Source organism: Charadrius vociferus, unplaced genomic scaffold (assembly GCF_000708025.1).
Source record: "Charadrius vociferus isolate BGI_N301 unplaced genomic scaffold, ASM70802v2 scaffold623, whole genome shotgun sequence".
Lineage (NCBI taxonomy): Eukaryota > Metazoa > Chordata > Aves > Charadriiformes > Charadriidae > Charadrius > Charadrius vociferus.
The window spans coordinates 99,548-120,304 of record NW_009647679.1 but is presented as its reverse complement, the minus strand read 5'-3'; the positions used below and the strand labels follow the sequence as shown (position 1 = coordinate 120,304).

General features: G+C 41.0%; 1 protein-coding gene across 1 annotated transcript; it reads right to left on the bottom strand.

Moving 5' to 3' along the window:
• Nucleotides 1–1,340: 1,340 nt before the first annotated feature.
• Nucleotides 1,341–19,272, bottom strand: BLM (Bloom syndrome, RecQ helicase-like). Its single transcript, XM_009881149.1, has 19 exons — nt 19,103–19,272; nt 18,526–18,647; nt 17,151–17,283; nt 15,385–16,136; nt 14,376–14,552; nt 13,838–13,956; nt 12,246–12,359; nt 11,399–11,497; nt 11,162–11,310; nt 10,245–10,351; nt 9,290–9,450; nt 8,595–8,790; nt 7,982–8,172; nt 6,802–6,949; nt 6,236–6,435; nt 5,268–5,460; nt 4,707–4,829; nt 3,277–3,484; nt 1,341–1,521 (listed from the first exon to the last, which is right to left on the bottom strand). Exons 3-19 carry the CDS (start codon nt 17,243–17,245, stop codon nt 1,341–1,343), a joined length of 3,213 nt encoding a protein of 1,070 aa, XP_009879451.1. The 5' UTR covers nt 17,246–17,283; nt 18,526–18,647; nt 19,103–19,272.
• Between the last annotated feature and the right edge of the window lie 1,485 nt (nt 19,273–20,757).

The window sequence follows — 20,757 nt, the reverse complement described above, 5'->3', positions numbered from 1 at the left end:
CTCCCTGTGCGGGCGGTGAGCCCCTGGGGCAGGTTGCCCCGAGAAGCTGTGGCTGCCCCATCCCTGGAGGTGTTCAAGGCCAGGTTGGACGGGGCTTGGAGCAACCTGGGCTGGGGGGAGGTGGCCCTGCCCAGGGCAGGGGGGGAACGAGATGATCTTCAAGGTCCCTTCCAACCCAAACCATTTGGTGATTCTGATAGACCATGGGTGGCAAAGAGTGATGTGGTTATGCTCCACAAATACACGCTACACAGAAGAGAAAAAGTGAACATTTTCAACAGTGAGGTCAATTGAAACGGTCTGAATGCTTGCAAAATGCATTATAAAACACACAAAACCAGCCATCACAGACTCGTTGCCCAGAAAGAGCTGCTGAAATCCTCTGCTCCAGTCAGCCCAAACCATTTGGTGATTCTGATAGACCATGGGTGGCAAAGAGTGATGTGGTTATGCTCCACAAATACACGCTACACAGAAGAGAAAAAGTGAACATTTTCAACAGTGAGGTTAATTGAAACGGTCTGAATGCTTGCAAAATGCATTATAAAACACACAAAACCAGCCATCACAGACTCGTTGCCCAGAAAGAGCTGCTGAAATCCTCTGCTCCAGTCAAGCGAGCGAAGGGCTGTCCTGCCCCGGCGCTGCAGAGGACACACGTGTACCAACAGTGCACCTCTGAGCCCCTCAGCTGAACCCACCTGGGTTGCCTTGTGCAAGGCAGGAAAGTGGAAGGCGAGGGCCCTTCACTGTGGCTGTGACAAGATCAGGGGTTTTTAAAAAGTTAAAATAGGAAATAAAATGCACAACTGCAAAAAGCACAGCTGGGGCAGGGCTTGGCACTCTCAGGAGGCTCTCCAGCCCCAGCGCCTGGGGAAGAACATTGGAAACTTCCAAATGTTAATCATAATTTCTACCTCAGGAGAACATCCCAAGACTTACACTTTCAGAAGAGCAGCTCAGCTACCGAGCTCTGAAGTACTTGCGCAACTAGCAAGGGAGAAGAACAGAGGCAACCACAGCTTTGGGATGCGCGGTTCCAGTACTCGCTTTTGATGTGTGGTCTCAAGTGTATCCTGTGGTAGCTGGAAAGCAGGCTGACAGGATTACTTTCCCAGAAAGAGCAGGGTTTCTAGAACCAGTCAGAACTCTTGTTTGTTTATAGTAGAAAGAAAGGGTGAAATAAGCTTATGAGTATAAAAACATTTATTTAATGTGAGGTTTTTGTACTTGACAAATGTACAAGTCTCAGGAGATTTAGCAAATGAAACAAAGATTCAATAAACAATGATTACATCATTTTCAGGGCTTGCTATGATACAGTATTTACATCTGCCTAGCTACAATACCGAATATGAAGGCTGAAGGAATTGTCTGGTTTTGGGTTTCGGTGGTGCCATAATCCCCAGCCTTCCAGCAGCTCCTTGCGTGGCACTAATACTGCACGATGAACTGTAGGCGGATGAGGCTGGAGCCTTTGAGCCAGAGCGCCTTCCGGTCCTTCGGTACTTGCTGTAACCACTGCAAAACGTAGAGAAGGTGCGTGTCAAACATCTGCTTTACTTGCCATGTTCCCTGCGCCCATGGTATACTTACACAGATACCACCATTCGATTTTATGGAAGATTATGCTTCCATTTTAAAAAAAGTGTTGTTTTGTTGTTTGGTGGTTTGTTTGTTGTTTTTTTTTTTAAATACACATGGCTGAAAAAATACCTTTGAAATGTTAATCAAGTGTGGCTGTTGCTCTGGCATCTGCCTAAGGGCGAAAATCAGCCTGAAACAGGGACAGAGAATGCTGAACCAACCTGACTCCTATTAATCCAATTAGAGTATCAACATTAAGTGACAGCTCAGGGTCAACAGCATTTAATGACTAATATTTTAGTAGATTGGAAGGTGAAAAGGGTGGGAGTAAACCCTACTGAGCTGGGAATGGCTATTTGCTACAAAAAACAAAGACCAGAATGAGGAAAAACAGGGCAGAGCAGGAGACATCCTTGGAAAGAGCAGACAGCAGAAAGCAATGAGTTTGAATGAAGCAGACCGTATTTTCTCTTTTCTGATGAATGCAACGTTAAAGCAGTAAAATGTAAGTAGTTAATATACCAATAAAACCTAACAGTCTTTAAAATTCAGGTATGACTCTTCAGGTGGGGATTTTACAGAGTGTTTTGGAGAAGACATTAGTACCATTTAGAGCTACTCTTCCGAATGGCCTGAACTCCTCCCGGCTGAAAGATAATGCAATTTCTGTGACACTTACAGAGTCAATATAATCCCATTTGAAGAATTATTTCAGAAATGCAAGACATGGGTTGTTCGCATAACTGCTCTTTTGTACCTCATGTTCTCTATCTCATGTGCCAAGCGAGGTGAAATATCTAGGCTGAGGGATTAAGTAACCTGACCATACCACAGTAAGACAACTTTAATTTACTTCCTTTTTGTGCAAGGCAAGCTGTGGGCACAGCAAACCTTTAAAAGGCACGACTATAAAACCCAAATAAGAACTTACTGCTCAAGTTTTCTAATGCCGCACACGCATCCCCCACCCCTGTTTTTAAAGAGGGTTTGGGGAAGGTGGAATTTCTCCAAACGCTTCTCCTTTTTCATTCATTCCCTTTCAGCACTGATTAATCATCATGTTTTGAAGTGTGGACATTCAGCGCAAACTGAGTTACTAGACTAATAACTACACGAACTGCTAAAATAAGGTCATGGACTCAAAGGATGAGGCCCAGCCTGGCTCCTTCATCACCCTGTGATAGTTTGGTGGTGGACCTGCCTGAGAAGGTCAAGACCAACGAGACTGCTGGATCCAAACGTTACGGTCTTACTGCAGGCCTTGCCTTGTATGGTACAACGGGAGAGAGAAGTTCTGCATTAAGAAGGGACTGGGAACCAAAGTTCAAATATTGCGTCAAATCTTCAAAGTTTCAAGCTGTCTTTACGTTTCCAAGCCCAGAATCCAGTCAGCCTGCTAATAACGGTTATGGCAGCACACTGAAATTTAGTCTCACTGCTTAGCTTGTGGCAGTCGAGTAAGAAACAAAGGAGAACTGTTAAATATCCTTTCTTACCAGGAGCTTTTTAACCAGAAAATGCTAGAAAACCAAAGTAGAGCAGTTGTCACCAGATGCCTGGATAATTTTAATGCCACTCTTAAAGCCCATACTTACTCAAGAAAACGCAGTAGGCTTACAGTGCAGTTCTGGGATCATCATTATGCCGTTTGGGACAAAGAAAAATTACAAATTACCACAAGCAACGTACCCTTTGGCATGAAACTGCTGGCTACCACCATAACTTGTCTTTTTCTTCTTTGATTCTCTGAAGTTTGGCGGCCTTTTCCTTTTCCTTCTTTGGTTTGCATTACTGCAAAAATAGCTTGAGGTTGTAACTCTATCTTCTGCTTCTTCATCGCTCTCAGGTGTGCCAGTGCTTCCCGCAGCTGTGTCCACACTTTGGTAGGCAGCATCTTCTGCAGACATACAGCGAGTTAAGAAATCAAGACATCACTTGGGGCAGTCAGAACTGTCAGTCAGAACACACTGACTGTACCAGAACCGCTGTCCTTGCTTTTCAAAACCTCCTTTGCACTGCCTTCATCCTGGTGGCGCTCCAGGCTCAGCTAAAGGTGTTTGGTAAGTTGGTGTAAGCCAAAATTGCCTTCTGTCCTTGCTTTATCTCATGACACAAAAGAATACTGGGCAGTCCTATTTTCTCTAGGTTGGCTTCTTTTCTAAACTATTTTGGTAACAGTGGGCCTTCTGCCCTCACACTCTCTTCCCCGTGTCATCTGGAAAGAATTATGGAATATACCATAAATACTACACTCAAATGCGGCACTTGTTTTTAAAAGCAGCGTCAGGAGACACTGAAAGGCTCAGGGAGCCAAGAGCTCCTTCTCAATCAGTCGTGATCAAGAGGGACGTGATTCTTTGCACAGGCAGTAGAATAAAGTACTTAAACAATCAGGTTTGTAGAGATGCATTTATTCCCGTTGCAGTGTATGAAAGCACCGCCTCCTTATGTGTAAACATGAATCACTTTAAAGCTGCAACCCCCAGTGGTGAAGTTACCAGATTTACTAGTCTTGGGGCTCAATCCTCCACTGAGCTGAACTTTGTATATAAGGTGAGAGCTGTGCAAGGCATTGTAAAACACTACCAATAGTACCATTCTCACCTGATAGCTTTTTTTTTCTCCCCACACCTAGCTTGGAGAGTTCTCCCCATTTGAGCAAGGGTTAGTCAGTGAAGACCTGAACTTGCTGACCTCAATTACTATGAAAAATAAAAGGTCGTAGTTATTGATTATCTGCCAGGCGACGACGTTACCCCATACGTAGTAGATGCAGGTGTAAAAATATGCAGGAGGTGCTTTAAGGTCAGAATTCTTATTATAACTAAGCATATTACATAAATCCCAATAACTAATAGTTTAGGAGCAGAGCAGTCTGCTTAGTCCTCATTTTCCTTTTTTAGCCTTTCAGAGAGGTGCTGAATTTAACGAGTGAGAAGATAGCAAAGACCTTTGTATGTTCTGAAAATGTGCAATTGCTCCCTTTTCGTAATTATTAAGCTGCAAGAATTAGTTATTTGTTTTTCAAACAAGGTAACCTTTGAGTGAAATTTCTGATAGAGGAGAAGAGAAGGGTATTCAACAGGAAAGTACACATTTAAGTGCAAAGTATACTAAACCTGGCATGGTCCATTCAGCGTATTTATCCATCACTTTAATTATTTCTGCACCATATTTTTCCAGTTTATCTTCTGTGACACCATCAATCTGCAGTAAAACCTCCACATCAGATGACAAGGTTTCTGTAATGTAACGAAGTACCAATTAGACATGTCAAACAAACTAACTTTTTTAAAGAGAGATCGTGGTATTCTGGAGGAAATTAATTCCTTTTAGTGCCACCCCCTGCATTAAGTCCTTAAGGAAGTAAGCCTTTTTTTCAAGCAGATTTGCTTCTAGTTGGTTAGCACAAAAACTGGTCCAAAAGTTTTCTCTCAAATGCTTCAAAGTTTGTTTTGCAGTATGATTACTTGGGTGGCTCTTGTACTTATCCGGCAGGACTGCTACAGCATAAACTGCAGCTCCAGGGAATATACGCTTCCATAGGACTCGCTCAGTTCTGCATACTTAAACCCGTTCTCCCTAGATCTTAGAAACTGGAGATTTTCCATCAGAAAAGGCTACAAGTGCCCATGCGTCCCACTGCCGACGGGTTCCAAGTGACAAAAAGCTGACTTTACCTGCTATTTTCTTTAGAGTGGAAGTACTGAAAATATTGAAGTAATGCACATCAAAGACTTTCCCAAGTGTTTTGCACGTGTCTGTAAGTTCCCCAAGGCACTTTTTAACCATCTCTTCCCGCTGCGACACTTTTGCCACGGAAGCCCTTTGCTTTCTGATGGCACTGGCACTTTCTGTTTCATGAAACTCCACCTGTTAAAATAAGCCAATCGATAACTTCTGTCAGGGGAGTTACTGCAGAGCCATCATTAGAAGATTGATTGATAACACAGGAAAACAGTGAAGGAAACCAAAGTATTCTTTGATGGACCAAAAAAACCCTATTTACCTAGGGTACACTTCTAATTTTATTTTTTTTTTCAGGCTAGTCAACACCCCTAAGCTTCTTCTACAAAGAACTAGTAGGATATACACAACACCAGGAAAAACCCTGAGAACCCAGTTTACAGCTAGCTTTAAACAGGTCACTAGGCCTAACGCTGAGGGCTCTTCTCCAAACACAGCACTAACACAGAGGCAACATTGCCTCAAGCAATTCTGGGACTGGTTCTGTGACCTTCCTGAAGTGCGTTTTCCATCAGAGCTCACCAATGACTGAAAAAAATAGAGCAGAAAATGCAGGAGAAGGCAGTGCTGTCCCTTCTTTTTTTCTTAGCTAGCTTTTTCTGTGTTGGTTGTAACTTTCCTTTCTTCTCAAGCTGGAATCCGATGGACAGGGGAAGAAGAGAAAGACTTCATCCTCTCCAATCCTCTCAAACTCACCTTTTGCCTCACAACGTTATTAGAATACTGGACTAGAAATCATGCTTGTTGAATTCTGTTCCCTCCATCTGCTAAAGATTAGTTCCTGCACCTCAGCTGGTAGGCAAACCATGTTCAGACTATCCTAGGGTATATGCTACATAAAAACTGTAGCACATCCCTTGAAACAATGCATTAGAGGAAAAAAATAAATATTGTTACACACCTGTAGTGATCCATCTAGCACAGCCTGAGCTTTCTGTCCTAGAATGACATATGCTACTGCTTGGTCATTAGCTGTGATATACAAGTCTTCATCCAGAATCTTGTCCAAGACCAGTTTTCTAAAGAGTCTCTCAGCATTATGCCTTGAGTAGGCAGCTCCCTTCCCGAATATTCCAGACTGAATCTTCGCACTCTTTGTACCTGTGCAACAGAAATCACAGGATTAGCCTGCTATTAGAAAGTCTACGTACGTATGGACTTACAGACCTGTGGAAGATTCCCAAGGGTGTTCCATAGTCTGTGCGCATTAAAAAACACATTTAAGCAACAGAAACTCCAAGTGCCACCAGAAAACTAATATTATCACTATAGCAACCTGAAACAGATTAAAGCTTTGGTTCCATTTATTTTGGATCGTTTACCACCAAGAGATTCCTGTGAAGAATAATTCTGCAAAATGTATCTTCTTTTAAACCACTGCCAGTATTGCACAGACCTCCTGATACTTAGTCAGGAATTTATGCAGCAAGTCTATTTAGGTGGTGTTTCTGGACGCACAGTACTTACCTAAGAAAATGTCTACCATCATATTCAATGTGTATCTTCCAGAACCTGTATTTCTCTTTCCATTTATTTGTCCCATTTGTCCGCAATGCTCTTGTACAAATCTTATAATGCTCTTCACCTCATCTGTTACATTTCTTGATTTGTAATCCTATTAAAATAGACTTGATGAGGAAATGTTATGTGGTTCTGTCCTAACGCAAGTTGTTACTGACAACTTTGTTTTTCATTATTGACCTTTTTCCAGTCAAAAATTCATTTTGTTCCAAACAGAGAAATAGCGATTTTCTAGTTCGTACACCTACAGCGATACAATAGTCCCAGGAATTCTGCATTTGATAATACCCTGAAAAATGCAACCATACATACCAACTGACTTATATAATCTCTGTTGTGTTAATCCTATGGAGTGAGCTGCAAGATTGCTGTGTGAATACTGGTAATCAAGGTAAATCATTTGGAAAGCATTCCCATAATTATTCTGCTGCCATGCACTAGAACTTACACTTCGAATATGCATTAAAATGAGAAGACTGGGCCGAATATGCATTATTTTAGTCAAATTTTGTTACGATCACAGCTATGTACGGTAATGCTTGAAATACAGGACTGAGAAGCAATCTCATCAGTATAAACTGATCTGGTTTATAGAGACCAGTAACCCTTCCCTGTCGGCTTCAACAACTATCTTCTCTTCTGCTCCTGTTCGTGCCACTAACAAGTTTGCTTCAATCCTTGACGCACAAACCCTAGTCTTTGGCCCACCTCAGGCAGAAAATGCCTCCTAGCACGGCACTCCTGCTACCCTGGCATCACAAAGCTGCATTGAAAACATCAGAATACGCAGTTGAAGGGACTTGCCCGTAGCCATTCCGGTGGATGTTATCTCAGCTCCTGCCTCCTATAAGCTCTGTAGCCAAGAAAACAGACACTAAGGAACATCCTTACACCTCCCTAGTCCCCCTCTGACAGAAATAGGAGCATCCTAAGTCCGTGGATAGTCTGTGTAATTCTACTCTAGGTTAAACCTTGGAAATAATTCGAAGCATCCAGCATCACAAAAATACAAGACACTTTACTCGTTTTCTCCATTTGCCTTCCCAAATGTCACGTAACCATTTTTTAATGCAGCTAAATGCAAAATCAGTTTAACAATGCTATAAATAAGAGCTATGATTTTTACCTTCTGTCTACTGCAGTTATCGCAAGTTACTTCTGGGTGATCTTTACAGAAGGTGGGATTAAAATCAGTTTCCCCGAAGTAGGCCAAAAGCTGCATTCTCCGGCAATCAACTACATTCTCACAGTAGTGCACCATACTGTACAGGTTGTTAAAGTGGGTCTGTCTTGTGTGACTGTTTCCATCTTTCTCCACTGAAATGCAATAAATTCAATTGTATTTGTTAAATCTGCGCCTCTGCATTTTTATGTATTATCAGATAGACAAAACACAACCTTTTTTTTTTGCTTAAAAAAAGATTAGTACAGAAGTAACCTAGGACAGATTTTACCTTTAAAATTTTAAAGAATGGAGAAGGGAAAGAAGACTAGAATAACAAGAATGAAGAGATGGATATGTCATTAAGCAAAATGTTTTTGGCCAAAATTAAGTACAAGCGACAAAAGTCTTTTATTACAGAAAACCATTCAAAGATGCACAGTTCCCCCACCTTTGCAATATCATACTACATATGGCACTTCTCGATGAGAAAACAACAGTCTAAATGAAACCGAGATCAGTGACTAAGGGACTTCTTTAATATGGTCTTCATTAAGTTACAGACATGGGAACTCACTTAGTATTAGCCTTCTAAGCCTGGTTACATCGCTGTAGCTGTAGAAGAGCAGACAGTGAGACATTTCACCATCCCGTCCAGCTCTGCCAGATTCTTGATAGTAACCTTCTACGGATTTAGGAAGAGAGGCATGGATAACATAGCGCACGTCAGGTTTATCAATTCCCATTCCAAAGGCAATTGTTGCACATATAACCTAGGAAGGAAATAACAATTTGTTACACAGAGTTATGAAACTTATTCATGCAGCACTCTGCACCGAAAGCAGACAGGCGATCGGATTATGAAACTGTGCAGAACCTAGAATTTCAATTGTAACACTAAGACAAGTAAAAAGTAGAAAAACCACCTCTCTTTTCAGAAGAGCTGTTCCAGACAAAGGGAAAACTCCCAATTTGAGTCTCAATACATGACTCGGCAGTGTGCCTAGAGCTGTTTCAGAAGCCTTGTACTGCTCAGTTCCTTCCTCCTGGTGTATCCTACCTTGGTGCAGTGCTGCAGTTTTTCATTTGTAAAATTTCTACTAAAAAGATGGCTAAAGCGTTTGTTTTGGCAGATCTGTTTGGATCAGTTATTTAATACTGCATTCGATTTGGCAATAACGTTACACAACTTTACTTTCATTTACTAGGCCAAGAGGGATAAAAGGGCTCTAAATTCTATTCACTTTTTTCCTCCAGTTGCTTTTCTTTTACCTGGCATCCTTCTTGATTAATCCACTTCTTTTGTACGAGATCTCTGTTGGAGTCAGCGAGGCCAGCATGATAGGAAAGTGCAGCAAGACCCTCCTTCTGCAGAATAGCCGCTGTTGTGTCGCATTCGTGACGGGAAAGGCAATAAATTATTCCAGAGTCATCTGCAAATATATAAAAGGGTTTGTGCTACAATACAGCCTTATTCCCTTTCACTTGCTTAACAGTCATGCCTGTCAAGCATATACATCTATTCCAATAGGCAGAGGTTGGTAACTGTACTGCAATAACTGCTTAATAATAAAGAAAAGTAATTTTATTAATATCAGATGTTTTGTTAGTTTCTCCTCACCCAATTTTCTGGGTTTTTTTGGCAAGGCGGAATCAAGAAAAGTTTTCCTGCTCAGTACTATGCAATCTTAGGATTTAAAATACATGAATAAAGAACTACATAAATCAAGAGCTAGAGTGGTTTAGTCAATGATCTGCTGGGTTACAGCACTAGAGAAGCCATGGAGCGAGCTTGGTGTAGTCAGCTTCCAGCAGCGGGACTCCAAAGGAAAGCCTAGAAAGATAGGAATCTTGGAAGGTATCTTCAAGGGGAACCACAGACAAGCAGACCAACAGAATTAAACAATTAAAACAGGATGGATATCATGTGACCCTGATACTCTGAAGACACGATGCTAAAAGGTCTGGCAACCTCCAGAACAATTACTCAAGAGCATTACCATAGTGTACTCTTCCATCAATTTAACTCTTAACTTGAGGATGCCCATAAATCTGATTCCCATATCAATAACAGCATTTTGCCTCCAATGTGTTTTTCTTGTAAATCTATTAGTCTCTTACAGAAAGGCATGAGTTTGGGGGGTTTACAGCATTAAAAACGCTTTTCCTGCCTTCATAAGTAGTTCACAAAAATACATGCAAGCACACTATACTGCTCAGTACTCACGTGGATGGTATTTTTTAATCCATTCCAAGCAATCCATTGCCACCTTCTTTGGCTTCTTGGGCAATACATCATATTTCAAGTTATGCCTGTTGAAGCTCATTGTAAACCTAAAACATGACAGTTCAGGGGTGCTCGTAAGCTTTATGGTGCAATAATACTTTCAGCAAGCTAGGTATTGACTGAAACGTCCCAAATTCCACTAATTACTATTTGTTCTGCATTATCTGCAAAGGAATTACTGTTCCACTATGTTCATGGAGATTCACATCACCCACACTTTGGGTCTAAAATTCCTGCATTTTTCCTGTGGTGTGACAAAAACAAAGCTACATGGCACTATGTAGAAGGAAGAAATGCCCATAAACCAAACCCACACACGGTGATTTGCCTCGCCTTCATTTTCCTTTTGAATACTTGCATCCACATTTGACTGATCAAATTTGCAAAATATAGTGTCACCTTCCTCCTTCTACCCTAAAATACATTTCTAAAATAAGAAATTCCATTTCCATGTACAATGAAAACACTACAGTACAATCCAGGCCCAATGGTACCTCATTATCTATGTTACTGTCAGTGCTAATTAAAAAACACTTCCAGCTTTTGCAGTTTTCCAGCAGTCTCATGAAAAGCACCCTAAAAATACAACTTGTGCATTTTGTCACTGACATGGAAAATTTTATGATGTTACTTTCTATTAAACAGCTTCCTTAATCATGCAAGGAAGAGTTTGCTAAGTTTTTTTCCTTCTTACTTCAATATTTTGCCTATAACTCACATTAAATCCCATGCATACATTCTCATTTAATCAGCTACAACTACGTAAGTATTCCAGATGGATCCGTAATGCTTTTATTACTTTACTAAGTTTTCCACTCAAAATTTCTGCAGCACAAATAGTTTCAGAAACAACTTACACTTGTGGTTTTAGCATCTCAAGCTGATTCTGAATATCCTTCTGTACTCGGGGGTTAGCAGTGGCAGTAAGAGCCATCATAGGAACAGAGTGAAACTTCTTGCGGAGCATATTCAGTCGTTTGTAGTCTTGTCGAAAATCGTGACCCCACTAGTTTAAAAACAAAATTTAAGTGTAACTGAGTAAGATGCTCCAACTAAGTCCTTTGCCATTTTGAAAATTAAATCGAGGTTTTTACCTGGCTGACACAGTGGGCCTCATCAATGACAAAACGCGCGAGGAGTTTCCTGTCGTAGAGATTTTCCAGGGCTGACATCAGTCGGCTGCTTGCACAAACCTAGGTACGCATCCACCAGTGGCATTAGGAAGCAAACTAACAGAGCAAAGTGTCGCCCTACCTGACTGAGAATACAGAAACAACTGTTCTGCACTGCAGAGTTAATCTTGACTGCACAGGTAAAGCCTGGAGGCATAAAGAAGATGGCATTTTCATTGGCAACAAAGCAGCTGGTGTGGGGTTACCACAAGGTTCTAGGATCATCTGTCCAGAGGTCCCACAATCTCAGTAAATTTAAATGACTTATGTCACCAAAGACAAGGAAAGACAATGCTGAAAAAAGAAACATAATCAGCACCCTAAACAGACCCCTCTTACAAAGCTCTTGTAGAATAACGTAATTTTGAAAGACAACATATAATTAAGTACAAGGCAATCTTTTGACAATCACCTATTACCTTGACAGTTACATATTTTTCCCCGTGTTCTCCTACTGATAGTAGTCTAGATTTTAATAGCTACTTGACAGCAATCAGCCACTAATATGTAGTAAGATCTATTGAAATGGATGGGCATGGGGCTTTTGTTTTAAAAATTTAAATTTTACAGACGTACTCAGTTCTCATTCTTGGTTAATTACGGATTGAAATTAGTTACAATCTGTACAGAGTTAGTGAATTATTGAAAAAATGTTTAGCAATATTTTTCCGCAGAAGCCTAGGCTAAATTCAGTGTTTCCCCTTTAATACTGCATAGCAATCCACCTCTTGTTGCGGCTATGATTTTACAATTCAAATTAAATACAAACCTTCTCGGGGGTAACATACAGAAGCTTTATTACAGGATCTTTTTTTGACAATTGCATATATATTTTTGAAGCACCAGCATCTGTTATATCCCCAGTCAGATATGTTGCAGCAATCTATATTAAAAAAAACCCCAAACATATTAAGTTTTAATATGCACAAAACAGAAGCATCTCCAAATATAGTTCTACATCTAGTTATAAACCAGATTAAAAAGTATATGCATTTACTATGCGCAGCAAACAAAACATTTTCAATGCTTCTTTGTGTAATTACAGATAACATTTGAACCCCCACCATACTGTAGACATCGCAGAATTTTTCTTACGATAAAACCAAAAGACTATAAACCAAATTATATTCTTCTGCTCCCAATTCCACCAACAGACCAATAGCTGACTTCGGGGATTTGTCTGCTTTCTTTGAACTCTCTTTCCAATAAGAAAAACAGATGTGACGTTTATTTATGGCTCAATATGCTGTAAGTTCAAGATTCAATTCAGAAAACAGAGATCTTAAGATAAGAAAGAAAATTTCCAAGAAGCACAGAAACATGATAACGCCCTCAGTAACAGCGCCCACAAACAGAGAAGAGCATTGCATCAGAGGAGATTGAGTACAACTTGAAACCTCAATTTAATATGAAAGTATAACTTACAATTCATGCTGAATAGTAACAAAGGAATTAGATCCTAAGGACGAAAGTGGTGTAAGAACAGGTCACACCAACAGAGGCAATTCTGCCTGCTCTCCTCTTCCTCTCGCAAGAGGTAGCTGCAGCTCTGCAGAGGAAATTCCTTCTGCAGCTACAAATCCCCAGAGCCAGCGTCAGTTTGACTGGCTTTTACAGCCATGGCACCCCACAGTGCCAGAGGGAGCGAAGTGTGGCCAAAGCGCAGCGTTGTGCAATAGTCACTAAATGGCAGCCAACCACTTGAGGGCCCTGGCTACTCAGGCTATCAAAAACTGTACTTGATGAGAGAAGGATTTGTCTGAGCTTCAGACCCCTGCATCATAGTCCCTTCGGTCTCATAGCCTAAAACATCTCTATATTTTTGCCCTAAAACATGTTATCCGCCTTTGTTTCCCCGATCTCTCAATCTCAACAAGACATCGAGGATGAAAAAGACACTTCTCTGATGCAAGCACACGTCAGAAGTGGTCAACCTCAGGGACACACATCTTCTGCACCTGCATTTCTTTTCTCTGTGTATCACTTTTCCAGAAATGCTTAGCACCTCCAGAACCGTCCTAGCTCAGGAACTGTTAGTGCTTTTTTCTGCTACACAGCCAGCCTGCTCCTATTTAAGTGTCTAAATACAACTCTCAGAATCCAAGAATCAGGCATCTGTACTTGAAAACTAAGCTCCAATAACAAATGCACACAAGCATCAACAAATTTAGCAGTTAGACTGCCAAGGTATTCTAGTTCATCTAATTTAGTTCTTCCTAGGCAACTTTGTGTGTCTTTTACAGTTTCCATCTAACCAATTTTTGCCATTTATACTTGAGACGTAAGATTTTCTGTAGAATTTCAGATTTCTAATTCGCTTATCTGCAGTTTAACTAAATAAAGTAAGCTGTTTGAACTTACATCCAAAGTCTTCAGTTTCTGAACCTGATCTATTATCAGCGACCTCAATGGAGAGATGACAATAGTGACTCCAGCAGAGACACACGCTGGTAACTGGTAGCACAAGCTTTTACCACCACCTGTAAGGATTAAACAGAACACAACAAATGTTAGATACTAGGAGGAGAGGGAGAGAGTTTGGAGGAGTGGAAGAGGGGAGACCTATTTCTTACTTCCCATCTTACAGCACTCTCAGAAACAATGAACTTTTGCCAATGACTGCCTTTAATATGATACCTCTAGGATAAGGAGGAGTTGTTATGTGAAGTATTACGGCAGGCAGAAATTCAATCACCTCATTCAAAACACCACAGCGCGTACAATATTCCAGAAATCTTGCAGCCGCAGAATTCAAGCAGCACAGTTTATCACCACCTCCACAAAGGCACAAAGAGAAAATCTCGTTGCAGGCCTCGCAAAAGGAGCTGCAGGTCTTTATTTCTCAAGCATGCGCCAGACCTCAAGAGCCTGCAGCTGCGTGGCCTTTGGAGAGACATACCGGTGGGCATTAAGATGAAACAGTCTTCACCCAGAAGAGCAGCATTGATGGCCTCCAGCTGATTTGTCCGAAAACAGTGCAACCCAAACTTCTTGTGAAATATATTCATCATTCCTTCAGAATGGGAAAATTTCATACCCCTGAAACGTTCTAGTGCGGGGTTTTTAACCGGCAGATCTGGTAGACAAAAGAAATGTACTTACAGTAAGTTACAATATCAAGTTGCACTATTCCTCTTGCAACTTAAAACTGCTTCACTGTAACAGACGGCTTAGCCACCACTTCAGCCCTTTAAACCTTTTCAATTCAAATAATGACTTACTAATAAAAATTGCATTCATCTAGAATCTAAGACCAGCTAAAGTGTGACTTTTGATTATATGCAAATCTCTGGAAACAAGCTTCTCACCCGTGACTGTATAAAATGCCTAGTCTTACGCCAACAAACTTCATTTTTTCACAAACAACTATTAACAGGCTCCCTGTTCGTGGTTACCCAAAACTAGGAGCTAGCTGAATCGACGACAGAGAAGCTAGTGAAATGGGTTACCATTTTCACCTTCCCCTTTACCAACCCATTCCTACAGTAACCACAACTAACAGCCACCCTCCCCTGTGCCCCACAGGGATTAGGTTGGTTTCAGCAAGCGCCCGTTTTTGAACATTTTGCATAAACAGCTAAAACTGTTGCACCGCTTTGAATTAAGAACTGCAGAGTCATTATTGAATCAAAACACAGAAACATTCTAGTTTCCAGTTTTAGCAGCTTCATCTTCCCAGCAGCCTTCAATTTGCATGGCAAACAAATATTCAAGTAGTTTGGCATCACTTGGAGGAAAAAAAAAAAAAAAAAGCAGAAGATGATTTTGGAAAAAGAAACCAAAAGACATTTCGATAGAAACAAAAGGCGTTGATGTAATCTACAGGAAGTTACTCAGCCTTAGGCTTAAAAATAAGTAAATAAAATTTTTAAATGGGAAAGACAGCAATCCTAATGAACATAATTTACCTGAAGGGTTCTTTGTTGCCATCAAGAAGCTTGATTTCGGAGCAGCAGGACTTGATACAACAGCAGATCCTTTGGCTCTGGACATTATCTTTGACAACAGCGATTTGGCAGGCGGCCCTTCCCTGACGGGCTGATACAGCGGCGTAGAAGGCGTCTCAGGTGCCGAAACATTCACCGGATTCTCCCAGCCCTCATCAAAATCATCAATATCAAAGTGATCGAGGTCAAAGTCCGTTTCATTTATACCTAAGCTGTCTGCTGCAGGAATGCCTTTTTTTTTAGGAGCTGTGTTTTGACCTTTCAGAGCTGTGCTTGGAAGAAGCCTCTCCAGCAGATGACAGTTTCCACTGGTTTTCACCCCTGGTTTTTCACAGCAGCTGCTGTCGAAGGACGTCTCAGAACGAAGGTTGAAGGAAGCTCCATCTTTGCCATTTACCTTGGAAGAAGACAGTGCTGTAGTTTCCGGGCAGGAGATCTCCTCAATACTTTGCTTTGAAGCATAAGGGGTATCCAAGGTTTGATTTTTTTTAGTAGAAAAATTGCTTGAATTAGCAGTCCCAGAACGCATAGATGGGAGGTTGGTGGATTTTGGCGAGTTTCTGTCAGAACTGAAGCTCCCGTTCGGGCCAGAACACAGAGCAGTACCAGGACGTGCAAGAGAGCCCCGCTCCACACACGCCTTCCCATTTCTAGAAAAAGCGTTGTTTATGCTATTTTTGTTCAAACCGACAGAATTAGCTAGCAATTTTCTCCTGGGAGAGATGGCAAGGGAAAGAAGAAGATAAAAAATAATTAGTCACAAGCAATGATGTATCAAGTTCTACACCACACATTAAACAGTTGTGTCTCTCTCCTATTAAAAATATTAACATATGGTGGTTACATCGTATTCTGTGTCACTAGATTTTAAAAATATTTCAAACAAATCTAGGGAAGAGAGAATAATACCAGAACTCAGTTGAACAAAATAATTACTAAATTACATCATCTTCCCTGCAGACATAAAATAACAGAATTCCTAATAGCAAGGAACTGATCCAGGCAAGGTAGAGCATAAAAAATAAAATAAAAATCTTTGGAGGCACCTGAAGTTAAAAAATTAAAAATATACTTGAACCAATAGATGTTTTTATGTACTTTCTAAAGACTATATCTGACTACAGTAATAAGAGGAAATAGAATAAATTAGTTTTACTGAGAACGTTCAGAAAAAGCACATACTCCAAGTCCAGTAAAAAAGCAAAACGAAATCCCAAATCACAATACTTTGTCTATAGATTGTGTCATCAGATTATGCAGAAGTTGAAGCAGCAGATTGCAGCAGCAACAATCAGACTGAAAGATGACACGTACACAGATATTAGGAGAAGTCATAACCACTGTAGTCAGTGATAGCGAGTCTCTTAGACAGAACATTAAATTAATGCCTCCGGTTACAAGAAATCAGGATGACACCTGGCAGGTTATATCGCACCACCCTGCTCCGCTGGAAGCAGCTGGTGCTAGTCACCTCCCAGAGAAAAGATACAGGACTACCTGTGCCTCAGACCGAATGTGGAACCGGCTCCTTTCTCCCGGCAGAACACTGGGATGGTTAATACTTTCAGCAGGTTTTTTGGATTTTTTTTCTCTTCATTTGATCAGTAACTTTAAGCTTTTAAAAAAAATCCTTCCATATCATCTTTCAGTGTGATGGAGACACCTGCAGGCATGACACTGCTTAGCACAGAGCGTGGAAACACGGGAGGCTGCTCATTGCAGCGTACCTGAGATCTCTCTGCTGGAGAAGGTCTTTTGCACATGACAGAAACTTAAGCTCATGAAGCGGAATGGCATCTACCAATTTACAGATATCATCCATGACGCCGTACAGTTGCTGTTCCAAATGCAAGCCCTTATCTGTTAGATGGAGTGTATTTTAGCGTGGAGTAATATTAATTTTTATTAGAATATATAACAAGAGAGTAAATTGCAATAAATAAGTCTAAATAATTTACTTTCAATATATTTTTTAAAAGACCATTTGCATAAAAAAACTGTTTCTGTGTGCACAAACTCAGCTAGTCTACATATTTTCGCCCTTGCCTTTTCATTATCCATATCTATATTCCAAACCCAACACAGTTCTTTCAAACTTATTTCCAAAAAACCACTCAAGTTTACATGTTTTGCTTACCTTTACCCTTCCCCAAACACACTAAAACACATTTTATCAAAGTATTACATTGCAATTTTAGTCTAAAAAGTACTATAGAAAACCTCCCACATATGAAAGTCAGCATTTGTCACCTCATAACCTTCCCTTTCAAATTTAGTACACCCCCACAAACCATCTGGATTTCGTCAACGAACTGCACCGGACCTCAAACCGCTGCTGCCAGGGGTGTGATCCCTCAGACCAAATTCTGGCCTCTGCTACGCTTGCCTAACTCCGATTTACCCGGTGGTCAACAGGGCGTTTCTTGCAACAAGCTAACGGTCCACATTGACCAGAAGTTTGCTATAGGTATACTAATGAAAAACGACATAGAACTTGACTAAACTGATTTTCAGAACAGCATCATTTAAACATAAACATAAAAACACTGCTCTGAGCATTTCTAAACACAACATTTTAAATGACACTGTAGAATGGTACCATAAGCTACAATTTTATAAATCTTGGGAGGAAAGTCTGAACCTGCAGGCTTAAAACCAGGCTGTGCCACACCTACACTTTGTCACTTTTCATTCTGCAAGTGAAACTCAAACATTTTAGCTCAGTACTTCCCAAAGCCAGCATCTGCGGGAGTCAAACGGAAGCCCTGACCCAGCTCCAGCTCACAGTGATGTGTCTTTGTGCTGTAGCTGACTTCGGGATCGATTTGGTCGATCTGTGCTTTTACATTCCGAAATGGAGATCTGTGCGGTATCCCAGACTGGTACCGAGAAAGCCGGAATCAGGACCACACAACACCCCTGAGTCTACACAACATACACATAACATCTGAAAATCCTGTACGAGACGCAGTGCCCTGCTTCCTGGTGCCCATCGGTCACTGCCCGTGCATGCCCTCAGATTACACAGGATACGCAGGAGAAGAATTAGTTGCAAACCATCCCCAATATCTGAAGCGTAACACTTCAAAACGTTTCGCATACCTGCATCCTCCGCACTAGGATCACTTTCAGCAACAGGCTGCGTTGTGGCAACCTTCCCAGGTGTGGACTCAATGCTGCTAGCTGTGGGTCTTCCACTAGCAGGAGATTCTTTGAAAATATTACTAATATTAAGGAAAAAGTCATTAAAAACACAGAAATGCCTTGATTTACAGATATCTGTAAGAGAAGTTTATCTTTTAGAATAACAACATTTAAGATGTGTCTAAAAGATAACTAAATTTCTGAAAACACAGTTAAAATCCAGGTAGCTGAGCAGTTTGTCACTCATCCTATGTGCCAACGTGTATAAACTTGTTTCAGTAATTTTTTTCCCCTCTCATTGTGAAAGAAAAAATAACTCTGCTTTTTCTGAAGCAAAAGCCACCTTAAACATTGGCCATAAACCAAAAAGTATTTCATAAAACATTAATAGCAGCTGTCAACTGTTAACCTGCCAAGCAACAGACATAATCAACCCAGTCTGTAACTTTTTAACAAGCGCTAGTTTCATGTCTTTTTTAGTATTTTTTAAAATCATCCTAAAGACAGACAGTTTTATCAATTAACTTCGTTTTACCTAACGCTTTTTACAGAAGGCAAGAAGGAAGGCAGCTCTTCTTCAGGGGAGGGCGGAACGACATCTAAGTAATCGTCCTCTTCAAGCTCAGGGCCTGCAAACGGCTCGATGTCGACCTCATCCAGTTCTGGGGGGCTGTTTTGCTCAGCCCTGCTTGGCTTCTGGCTCTCTCCACTTCTGTCACCAGCAGCTGAAAGAGAAATCTATTAATACTGTTGGGTAACACTGTAAACTCATTCTAGTATAAACACAAACGCAGCTGAACAGCGGGAAAAACTTAATAGCCAGATTTCAAAACATTCGTTTAATACAGTTTCTGACTTTTAAAGGACAAAAAAAAATATTATTACTGCTCCCCATTTCTCCCCCACAAACCCTCTTTGAAGTGGAAAAGTTATATAGCTTGCCTCTAGTTACCTTTCCCAGTCAGAAGAGAAAAACCTTAACAGGTATACTTTCCTATGAGAGATTTTATAGAAAGCTATTGTTATATTAAATACTACCTTAAAAAAAGTAGACTCATCAACCAGCATAGTCCCTATACTGGAATTAGGAGATAAATTTACACGTATAGTGCCTTATAAGACAAATCCTACTAAGAAAGGCCAATATCGTTAATATATTGAAATTCATTTCCCAGAAAGAGGGGAAAAGGTAACAAAATATTCTTATAAAGAAAAATACAGTTCACAAATCCTTTCATCATTTACTGTAACAGTAACAGCACAGAACACTGTTCAATATAATTCAGTTGCATAAACATACTAATTTCACAAACAAAGATCAAAAGTTACAGAACAACACAGAGCTGCCAAGGAAGCACTCTGACTGACACTCATGAACTTTTTGGTCATAATCGAGGGTTGGAGTTTTTTGGCGGGTTTTTGTGTTTTGTTTTAAATTGAAAGAGACCTCTTCTTCTAGTTTAATATTTCTCATGATTACATTTAGGCATAAGATGATTTTATGTCTCTTTTGTATTAATTTTAAAAGTGCTTTTCTTCCTGTAACATCCCCATAGATTATTGCTCTTCATTTCTGGAATGCCTTATGGGAAGTCTTGCAACTCCCAACACTACCATGCGAGCAGCTGCTACTTCTGCCACAGAGACAATGCCCCACCATTTACAACCCTGGTTACCCAACCGAAATGCGCGCACCCATGACTGCTTGTCAGATACGAGCATGCAGCTCCCTCTGATTTCAGAAAAGTCAAGCCCTCTGTGTGCAAACACAAACATACTTTCTTCTAGTTCGCTGGTACTTCAAAATAAATTGTTACCTGGGTGAGCCTCTTCCCTGTCATCACCAAAAATCACGTCAGCAGATGAATTGTCCCAAAGGGCCTCACCCACGGCCTTGTTACCGCTGCAGGGAGCTGAATCCTCAAGGCAGATCACAGATTGCTGCGACAAGGGTCGTTGCTCAGCCTCTGGAGAGGTCTCCCCGCGCTCCGAAGCGCCCTGGCAGCCAGGCCCCGCGTCGTCGCCCGCAGTCCCGGGGGGAGAGCCAGGAGGCTCATCCCGGCGGGGGGTTGACTTCTGGGAAGCCTTGCAGGCAGCCCGCTGCCCTTTGGGGGACAGGACCGGCGGTCTGCAATACTTCTTTTCGATTGCCGACAAATCAAAGTCGTCAATGTCATCCCACTCATCTTC

Bases quoted from the DNA above. Each gene is read 5' to 3' on its own strand.
- BLM (XM_009881149.1), bottom strand. From the start codon at position 17,245: ATGGATGATATCTGTAAATTGGTAGATGCCATTCCGCTTCATGAGCTT. The intron at 3,485-4,706 runs GTTTAGTATACT...GTATGTCTGCAG, and splicing joins CGCTGAATGGACCATGCCAG to AAGATGCTGCCTACCAAAGT. The intron at 1,522-3,276 runs GTACGTTGCTTG...TACGTTTTGCAG, and splicing joins CAGCAGTTTCATGCCAAAGG to TGGTTACAGCAAGTACCGAA.